Below are 11,350 nucleotides of genomic sequence, written 5' to 3'. Positions count from 1 at the left end.
GAAAAGGAATTTAATATGGATAGTTTAATTATAACCAGGGTGTCAACATATCAACCTATTAGAAAGCCCAGCTCTTCTCTAAAGGGTTCTGGCTGTTATAGGGCAACTGTAAGATAACCTCTTTAGGTCACATGCCATTGACACTCAAGGAATGCCACAGGCAGTATTAAATACATTAACAAGTCACTGTTGGCAGTGGTACAAGCAGAATACTTGGATCAGATCAGGTCCGGACTAACAATTAAATTGGCCCTGGTATTTTAGGTACACAGAGGCCCAATCAGCCCACATAGAGGCCCAAACAGCCCCACCAGCTCACTAAATACTGACTTTCTATGGGACCTTATAGCAGCCCCTCTGGCATTTACCAGAACTCACAGATTGCCAGTCCGGGCCTGGACCAGATGGAGATGTATGAATATTGCATGGCTTCCTTCATCTTTTGCTCACACTGTGTTTTCAAAGATTTTACAATCCCAGAATATGATTTGCATATGTCCTAGTCTTATTGTAAATGACATATGTCATGTATATGAAAGAATGGACCCAGGTATCTATAGTACATGCATAGGTGCAATCTAATTGTTGAAAGTGACAACCATCTATCCCTGTATCATATGAAATGTTGATGGCTTTCTGGGACTTGTATTTCAGCAATAAGTTGCCTATCCCTGTACAGCAATACAAAGGGTGGATTTCACAAATCCTTTTGTCATCACAATCACATAAGTTGCAAAAGACCTATAAAGCCTAATATACATTTATAGATCTGGATCTGACATTGTTTTCTAAAAGAACAGAGTTTAATTTTTTTGTTTCATCTTTCATTTAATTAAAAAATAAAAATGGCAGGTATACTTTACACAATTTTACAAAAAGACAGCATACAGATTCACATTTTTAACAAACTGGTACTGTGCATTTACAATTATTGCTGCTGTGGTCCATGGTTTTTAACCATATTAAAGCACAATTACTAGCCTTTCAATTCTTACAGTGCAAACTAAGTATAAAAACTCCACCTTTAATTAGTAAGTTGTGCTGCCTGATACATTCTCCAAGTGCATGCATTGGACGCAATGCATTCTTCTTATTAGATAATGTCTCTTTTATATATGATTACACTTGTGGAGGTGTAATCCATGTAACTACAGCTAATACACTTCTCTTGATCTTCCAACAGTTAGTGGAGGATAGAATCGGGCATTCTAGTTAAAAGGGGACATATATCCACCCATGTAAAATTTCTCGTAATGCTCTTCTGAGCACTTTTTCAATTAACTTTTTATTTTATTTACTGATGCAGAAAGTGTCCTTTGACACTTTCTCTACCTTTGTTGCTCAGTGGGGCAAGGTTCAAGGCAAAGTAGCTTCCAGGTATATGTGAAATTGCAACAAAGTAATGTTTTCTACATGCAATAACCTACAGTATGTGTTTATATTGGCTTCACTCTTAATGGGAAATAGATGGAGGATAATATGTACTTGACTGGTAGGCTTTATGTTATGTCATCCTGAATCACAATTTATTTTTTTTCTCATAAAAAGAAATCCCTGGAAATAAGATAGAAACTCAGCCTTATCCTGCATGCTACTAATTGAAAAGGTTAATCCTATTATTTCTTATGTGAGTTATGTAGTATGTCAATGTACTTCAGATTTGTTTTACAAATCACAGCTTATTATGCACAAATAACTGATCTGGGCATGAAGAGGATTTCATACCACTAATTAGGGAATGCATGATGGATGCGTTTTTTGGCTTCTGCAACCAAATTATATTCAGGTTTATAAATAAAGATCATTGTGCCATTATTGGTACTCTTATAATATTTTCCATCCTTCATTTTTTTTAAAGATTGCTGCTAAGGGTACACTGTTCTCACAGTAATATAATGGAAGTGCTACTTCTTCAGTTTAGTACTGCTTGTAAAACTCTCCAGAACTACTGCATTAGTACTCTGCAATTCCCTTACACTGCAATTTGTTTTGCCTACATAAGTATTCAGTATATACATACACACATGCGAGATAGGTAGCTTGATAGAAAGACAGATAGAAAAAAATGAACTCCCAGTGTAATTTTAAGGCTATTAAATGCCCATGACCATATAAAAACAAAAGAAGTCATGGAACTCCGAGGTGACTTCTAATTTTTTTTAGTAGAGGTTATAATTTATTATAATTTACAGTGTGCCCATGTTAGTGCCTGACAATTTACAGTGTGCCCATGTTAGTGCCTGACAACTCTTATTCTGCGCCAACATGGTTGGAATGTATATAATTTACTGTATAAATGAATGCTTTAATGCTAATCTCAACACACTGCAACATGTTGAAAAGGGAGGCTAGTCACTACAGTGGAAAAATGAATCATGTTACACTACAGTAAGCTAAATGCACAATTAAAAGTTGCTCTACCCACCTATTTAATTTACCTTAGCTGGTACAGTGCATTGTCTGAGTGACTTTAGGCTTCTTTTATCCATTCTAGCTACCAAACAGATGTCACTAAAAAGTTTCTACAGTATTGCAATAAAGCAAGGACTTTCCTTAATTTATTTACCTTTGTGCTAACAAATATCCCTGAGTGGCAAACAGTGCAACTTCTGAACTTCTGCCTTAAGCAGTGATTGTCATTCCAAAAGTAGTGTAAATCAAAGAAGGACATTTTTTCCCAACAAATTCCTCTATTTATACCTATAGTTACACCTTTAAGATGAAGGGACAAAGTAGACTATGAAACTATACCGTGCACTGCCAAGCCTATTTTATTCCTAAGTACTGAAAACAACCAAGAGATTCAAAGGGAATATATATTGTGGATAGAAGCAGAGTATCTTTCAGTTGAATTCAATTCAACAATGTATTGTAATTGTAAGACATACTGTAATACAGTAATTAACTAAAGCCCAGGACAGTGAACAACCTGACTTCCGAATCTGCCACTAAAGCTCCCTTATTTTTTATCTTTCTAAGGGGCAGATTTATCAAAGGTCGAAGTGAAGGTTTGAAGTTAAAAACTTCAAAGTAATTTTTGGGTACTTTGACCATCGAATAGTCCAACTTCGATTCGAAGTTGAAAAAAACGTTGAAATTCGAATATCGAAATTTATCATGTATTGTCTCTTTAAAACTTCAACTTTGACCATTCGCCACCTAAAAGCTGCCGAAGTGCTGTTTTAGCCTATGGGAGACCTTCTAGAACCTGTATGGAGGCAACTGGGGGAGTTTGGAAGATCGAAGATCGAAGTTAAAAAACTTAGAATCAAAGTAGATCAAAGGCGATATTCCTTCGATCGTACGATTCAAATACGTACCACTTCAACCCCCAAAAACCTTCGACCTCTATTCGGTTGGTCTTTTTGAATTCAAAGTTCGAAGTTTTTCTAACTTCGACCTTTGATAAATCTGCCCCTATGTGTTGTGGGAATGCATATGCTTTGTGTTTGTAGGTACTAGTTTGAGAAACAAGGGACTATTGTCTCTGGTTCAGTTGCTCCTGGCTGGTTGAGTTGAAGGGTTACTTTTTGTTTAATGTTTAAGGATTTGTGTTATTCTAGCCATGCTGTGTGCATGTAGAGACCCATATATCAAAGGTCGAATTTTAGTGTTTTTTTAGACCACAATTAAACACACGTAATCTAAAATCACCAATGTCATGAAAGTTATTAAAAGATCCAAATACAAAGGGGGTTATTTATTAAGGTTCAAGTTGTGTTTTCCAGGAGACTTCGAGTTTAAAAGAAAATCACCAATGTCATGAAAGTTATTAAAAGATTCAAATATAAAGGGGGTTATTTATTAAGGTTCAAGTTGTGTTTTCCAGGAGAATTAGAGTTTTAAAGGTTATTTTTTTGGGTCAAAAAACACATTTTTGAGTTTAAAAAATGTAATTTGTTGTTTGTTTTTTTTTAAAAAAAAAAAATCAAGTTTTTCAAGATCAATTATACCTCGACCCTGGAAATAGCTTGAATTAAAAAAAACACCCTCTATAACCTGTCAAGGTCATGTAGGAGTCAATGGCAGTGGTCTCTTGAACCATTTGAAGATGTTAATAGCCTTCATGATGTTTGAGTTTTTTTGGAGGGTTTTTTTTCGGCGAAAACTTGATGGATTTGAGTTTGCAGGTTTCGCAACTCGAACTCGCTGAATTACGTTTTTTCTATGAGAGTTTTTTCTTAAATAAGAAACCATTTGAGTTATGAGTTCATTCAAGGTATAAAAAAACTCTAACATTTGAGGAAAAAAACAGTGGACGATGTGCTAAAAAAACTAAAACCATTGAAATGGGAGGTTTTTGGACAATTACTAGTGGAAAAAATATTTGAAAGACCCCTAAAAGTTTAAATTAATTAAAAATGATCCAATAAGATCAGAGCAGCTCCCATTGACTTCGATAGGACCTCAAAAGCTTGCACATTTTTGTTTTACACTACAATAAATCTCTAATATTTATGAGTTTTAAAGAAATATAGAAAAAACACAGATTTTTAGAGATTCGTGGAAAAATAGAAATCCAGTGTTAGTAAAAGGGCCCCTTAGTATAACTGGTCACCAGCCCTAGACATGATGGTATAGAGCAGTGATTCTGGATTATTTGAGATAGTCTCCCACCATTACAACCACTGATATAGAGGTATTAAACTATAAATGGTAGATGAATGGCAGATTATAGTTTTATTATTAGACAGCTGTAATATATTAATACTGTATATGTCCTACTTACTAATTATATTCCTCTGTATATAAGCTACTTTATCTCTTTTTTAATATAGTATTCAATTGTCCAATCTGTGTAGCTCAGAATGATTCTCATAGTGAACATATTTGCCCTGCACATGTTTATATTTATAAAACCACGCTGCAAATTGGTGGCAGTTAAAATAGTTGCTAAATTAATTTGACAAATATGTGAATATACTGTAAATATGAGTGGCCGCGCTCCTACAAACACCCATCATATTTGTGAAAATTTGTGAGCAATGCGAATTTTAAAGCAATTCACAAAAAAAGGAAAGATGGGCACAGCAATGCAACATTTAGGCATTTTGGGGAAACCATGCACAAAACAACTATATGCAATTAAATATGCGCTGATCAAACTTTATTGCTTAGTGATGTCATTGTTATAATTGGTGCTCAGTGATATAATTTGTGTCACGTGACAACACCTGTGTATTATAAAATACAATGTACCCCTGTTGTAAGACCTTGACCTGTATAAAATCACTGATCCTAGAACCCCTTCTTGTACTACAATGGGGTGAAATTATTATATATCTATATATATATATATCTATATATCTATATATATATCTATATATATATATATATATATATATATATATATATATATATATATATATATTGTATGGCGAATGCCTCAGCTAAGGTAAATAAAAATGGCCGATTGTACTTATGTAATATGAAACAAAGGAGTTATGTTTTATGGACCTTTATGACCTTTACTGGTATTTTGAAAAAGTTTTATAAATATCTGCAAAGTATATTAAATGGTGGGTATTCTGCTTTTTATGTGAGTACACATTTTATGTATGGCAATATTGCTAACACTCATGGGTACACATTGTACAAAGCAAGAAAGTAGGATGAATACAAATGTGTGCCCGGTACTACTGATATTCAGTAGAAGCAAACTGATTACACAGAAAAAGAATTTTACAGACAGTGTGAATTGTCTAAAATGCTCTTTTTCTTGTGTGTGTGCCAAAATGTAAAATATATGATGTATATTTGGGAACTACTTGCTTTAATTGTCCACTTTTCTATTACCCTGTTTTCCTAGCAATTAGCAATGCTGACTTTCCATTAAAACAAAATATGACTCTTGGAATTAATTCTTTATAGAAAGAGCTCACAGAAGTGACATTTCCACTGAAAGTATTAAGTCCCTGTTGGAGATGAACAAGTATTGCACATCTGTCTGTTCAGACCCACTCTGCAATTTAGCTGGATTGAATTGTTAAAATGAATACACATTGTGCAGTTTTTTTTTTGTTTGTTTTTTTATTTGCATGAAAGAATTTGAAATGTATTATTATGGAACCACAACAAAATACTCATGTATTAATGGAATGGATTGATTTTCTCATTAGGTACTTTTCAGAAGCCAGTTAACTAGGAACCTGTAAAATACACTGTATGTACCAGGAAATGACTAAATATACATTATTTTATTTTGAGAGTTTGAATCCAGTCTGCTACAGTCTCAAATGAGCAGTGGGTGTGTATGTAGGGTTATACTAAACAGCATTGTTTTAAAACAAAGTAGAATGGTAGAAAATAACTATCAATGATTAAATAAATCATTGGCATAGGACTCTACAAAGCAATGGCACTAGAATAAGGATTTATTTCACTGATGCTTCTCTCTCTTTTATCCATTCAACATTTCATCTGAGGGCACATGAGCTAACCTCATTCTCATGGGCAGACTAGCCAATCAACAGCATGTGTTGAAATAACACTAGATTCATATAATGATGGAGAGGGGTAGCGTTATTACAACACTAAATAATTTGTGATTGACATCTTAGATATATTTTTTCTAAAACACAAAAACAACTGAATAATAGCAAATATGGCTATTTTATGGTTTCAGTGAACATTTTGCTTCAAATTACATGAATCAGATAATTTATCAGTCTATTTCAAGATCTTTGGAACTATGGGGTTCTAAAGTTTACACTGCATATTAACCCACCAATATGATTGCTTCTTGGGTATTGGTTGCTTAAGCAACCAATAAGACCTTAGCTTTTTTTTCTCATTAGTAGTACAGGCATGGGACCTGTTATCCAGAATGCTCGGGAACTTTCCATAATTTGGGTCTTCATGGCTTAAGTCTACTAGAAATCATTTAAACATTAAGGGGCCGATTCACTAACTTCGAGTGAAGGATTCGAAGGTAAAAAACTTAGAATTTTGAAGGGTTTTTTGGGCTACTTCGACCATCGAATGGGCTACTTCGACCTTCGACTACGACTACGATTCGAAGTAAAAATTCGATAGTCGAAGTACTGTCTCTTTAAAAAAAAACTTCGACCCCCTAGTTCGCCATCTAAAAGCTACCGAAGTCAATGTTAGCCTATGGGAAAGGTCCCCATAGGCTTGGCTAACTTTTTTTGATCGAAGGATATTCCTTCGATCGTTGGATTAAAATTCTTCGAATCGTTCGATTAAAGAAATAATCCTTTGATCGTTCGATCGAACTATCTGCGCTAAATCCTTCGACTTCGATATTCGAAGTCGAAGGATTTTAATTCCTAGTCGAATATTGATGGTTAATTAACCCTCGATATTTGACCCATAGTGAATCTGGCCCCAAAATAAACCCATTAGGCTGGTTTTGGTTCCAATAATGGTTAATTATATCTTAGTTTGGCCCAAGTACAAGCTACTTATTATTACAGAGGAAACAAATTAGATTTTTAAAAATTTGGATTATTTGGAAAAAATGGAGTCTATGGGAGACATTTCGTAATTCGGAGCTTTCTGGATATCGGGTTTCCGGATAAGGGATCCTATACCTGTAGTAGATGTATCAAATGTTTTGCTTTCCTGCTGTTGGTAACTGCTCTGGTGTAAATTTAAAACAATAAAAACAGACATGAGTAATTAGGGGTGAATAGGGGTCTATACTACCCCACAGCATAGTATAAGCCACAATGCTATTTTTTCCATATACTTTTGTGCTATATTAGGGAAATGTTTCAGCTGATATCCATATGTGAAATTCCAAACAACAAAATATAATAATATCAAATGCAATCATATTCTGAAAACATTTTTTCTTTGTTACTGCTAATGGTTGCCAATAAATATGTTATGGTTCATGTAGCAGAAGGACAAAAACCTCAAAGCATTTCATTTGTCTACTGCTGCCAATGAAGAAATATTTTCAATATGTGGACTGCTTTATGTCGTTACCACCTCATAACCCAGTATAAACCAAATACATGATAATACATTTATCACATATTCTATAACCAAGATTTTTTCTTCTGTCCTGCCCAAACATACATTTCACTCTAAAGAGCCCTGTTTCACTATGAAAACTTTGTATCATATATTTCAAACCAGAAGTTTATGATGTTGCTGACATGGTCCTAATAAAGGACTTTGGCTACAGCATAAACACAATGTAATTATGCTTCTATTACAGGTGCATCTCCCCCAGGGTGCTTACACCTGATATAATCACTCAGTGGGAAGTCCATAAGTAAAAAAAACCTGTTAATTACATAAGAGTGCATGGGAGGGATGATGAATCAATAGGCGAGAGTCCAATTAAAGAAATCCAATAAATGTGGGCCACAAAATTGGGACTGTGAGACATGTTTCCAAATGACAACTAACCTGTATTCTGTATTTTTATTGCTTAGACAGATAGGTATACTGGTAATACAAAAATTACAGGCAGGTAAAGTTAAAACTTTTATTGATAAGGCTATTAAACATACTAGCAGGATTGTGTGTAAAGTTTCCCTTTGATTATTTACAATTGCTAAAATGCGATGGGAAAAACCATAAATGTTAATTTGCATATCTAGAGTTCTCTAACGTGGTGTCAATATTGCGAAAGATAGAAACATGGTCTCCAAGGTTGCACAGAAAATTATAATTTCAAGCTTTTATTTTTTTTGGCTTACTATGACTTCATTTATTATTCCGCCTGATAACATCTAAACATTACAGGTTATATCTGAGCCACGGAACCTATTAATATAAATATTTTCCTGATTTCAAGGTTTCGACAATATGTGCAATTAAACTTTGCTTATTTTTTTTGTATTGTCTTTTAAGATTTGTAATGAAACAGCTGTATATCTGAAGTACAAAGGGACATACTATTTATTTTTGCAATAAAAATATATTTCTCCTTATTACCTCAAAACTATATTTGATATTTTCAAAGTTAATTTACAAGATAAGGTGTAGCATTTTTTTATTTTTTATTTTACAGCAATGTTCTTTGCACTAGAATATTTTATTCCTACATGAGTGATGCCAATAGATGCTTGTGTTATTTTAAACCTTTACATTACATACCTTGTATGTTTCTTACTATGAAGAATGTGATGTGAGCAAGACATTTTACCATTTGCTTGGTATACATTACATTGGCAAATATTGTTCAAGCAGTGGCTTTGAGCATTGAAATTTGATTGCCCAAAACATAAATAAAACACAAATTTAAGGGGAGAAAACACATCAATGAAAAAGAAAGAAAAAAAAAAAACCTAGAAGAAATGTTCTGTGTAAATAAAGGATTGCACCACAGCAAAGGTGCATAGAGTGTATATAAATATATCTACATATCAGAATATATAGATATACGTATATATACACAGCTTCCTTATACACATGCAACTAGAACATAGAAATTCACATAAATTAAGTTCTGAACAGTAATCCAGAAGAGCCATACCATAGAAGTATATACTCTTATTGATATCTACAATAAAATTCTATTAACCAATGTCTCTCAAATTATATATATAAAAAAGTAAATACACCCAGTGTTCTAGATTTTAGTATTAATCCGTAGGCTGTCAGAGAAGTTTTGCTCAATGCCTTTGCTCCTGTGTAGTCTTCTCTGACAACAAATCTGCAAAAAACCCTATGAGCTAAAACAAATTAATGTACAATGCATTGAAGACCTCTCTGGCGCCGGATAAAGTTTAATAGTCAGTTCCAAAAAAAAAAAAGCAAGATCAATAAAGGAGAGGGAGAGAGAGAAAGAGAGCCCCAATCAGAGGTGCATATTTACATTCTTCAAACTGTAGCGGTGAAAAATAATGGTAGTAAGTGCAGGACATTCCTAGTGCTGCTGTAGTGATGTTTTAAAGTAAGTCTTCTTGAGCACATTTCGTTTGTCTTAGTAGTGATGCATTCCATAGCTATGTGAAAAATCCCACCATCTTCACTTGCAGCTAGTGCTTGACTCTGGATTGAAAAGCTCTTTATACAATGGAGGGAACAGGGTATTCACTATCTCGGGATGAGTTTGCTTAAATACCTGCAGCTTCTCTCCGTGCAAGTTGCAAAGTGCAGTTATGTTTGGTATCTTGGCTATTAGCTGTAAAGAGAAGTAGGGGAAAGTGGTGTTTAATTGACATTATGTCAGCATTCTTGCTGGGTCAGACTTTAAACCTATGGCTGCACTTCAGTTAGTAAAGACTGTTCTTATCTATCTGCTTGTCAGCAAGGCAATCCATTTAGTACAAGGCTGTGGAAAACCATAGCAGATAAAATCTGAGACTATTTGTTATAGATATTATTTGGTTTATATAACAGTCCAATTTGCAGATATTTTCTTTAAACTAGTTTTAAAAGAAACATAGTTTGTAATTAAATTGGTAATGAATAAACATATATCTCAGTGGTAGTTTCATTCGTTTGTGTCATGCACAGTACAGGACAACCATCCTCTTGATGTTGCCTAGCCCATATTGCATATTAGCCTTGATTATTGTGATTGTAACTATGAAAATTGCCAAAGAATGTATTCTCTAGAATAAAGATAGATTCATGGGCATATGTAATGGCTTTTTTTTCCCAGCATGCCAAAAATGTTTCCTGGAATGAGATAAAGCTGCAGAAAAATGTGGCCTAGCACTTGTAATATATATTGCATAAAATAGCTTATATGTAAAATACTGCTTCATCTAAATGAACCATTTTCATAATAGTATACTTTTTAGTAGTATGTGCCATTGGATAATTCTAAACAGAGAATTGCCATTTTAAGACATGGCCTCCCTCTGGGATCCTACGATTCAGGGTGCACAAAAACAAGCCAAAAAAAAACCCCATACATGTTAGGTCACATGAGCCAATTAACAGACTATGGGGTATATTTATCAAAGAGTGAAGTTAGAGTGAAATACCGCCTCACTCCATTCATTTCTATGGGATTTTTAAAGGCGTATTTATCAAAGGGTGAAAGTGAAAGTTTATTTCATTCCTGCCTTAGTTAAGCTGCTATTCAGAGAATACAATATAAAATCAGAAATAACATTCTTAGAAGATATCATGAAATACCCCAAACTGTTGTCATTTTTACAGAGAATCCAGAAGATATTGTTGGCCTTCAATACCTACAAGTAAAATATATTATGGAATACTAATATTTCATTCTTAGTTTACCTTTGCCAGTGTCTCATCATCTAAGTGGTTCTTCTGAATCACATGCTGAAGTGCAAAATAAATTCTCTCTTGGAGCTTCTGGACTTTTCTCGGTTCTATCAGCCAAGGTCTCTCTATGCCATAAGAACAGGACATTTTGAAAATGTTATGATTTTAGCATTTTTTTTAAATCATA

The 11,350-nt window shown here is 34.0% G+C and overlaps 1 protein-coding gene across 1 annotated transcript in view; it reads right to left on the bottom strand.

Annotated features, from left to right (window-relative positions):
- Window positions 1-7,487: 7,487 nt before the first annotated feature.
- The window catches only part of rorb.L (RAR related orphan receptor B L homeolog), a 130,693-nt gene continuing 126,830 nt past the window's right edge, over window positions 7,488-11,350 (bottom strand). The window contains exons 9-10 of the mRNA XM_018258813.2: window positions 11,176-11,288; window positions 7,488-10,105 (exon numbers count right to left, since the gene is read on the bottom strand). Of these exons, the coding sequence (XP_018114302.1) occupies window positions 9,950-10,105; window positions 11,176-11,288 (269 nt within the window). The 3' untranslated portion in view covers window positions 7,488-9,949. The remainder of the gene's footprint in view (window positions 10,106-11,175; window positions 11,289-11,350) is intronic.

The sequence above is a fragment of the Xenopus laevis genome, chromosome 1L, assembly GCF_017654675.1.
Source record: "Xenopus laevis strain J_2021 chromosome 1L, Xenopus_laevis_v10.1, whole genome shotgun sequence".
In the NCBI taxonomy this organism is placed as follows: domain Eukaryota; kingdom Metazoa; phylum Chordata; class Amphibia; order Anura; family Pipidae; genus Xenopus; species Xenopus laevis.
Note: the sequence above shows the minus strand (reverse complement) of the source record. Positions and strands in the feature narration are given on the sequence as shown.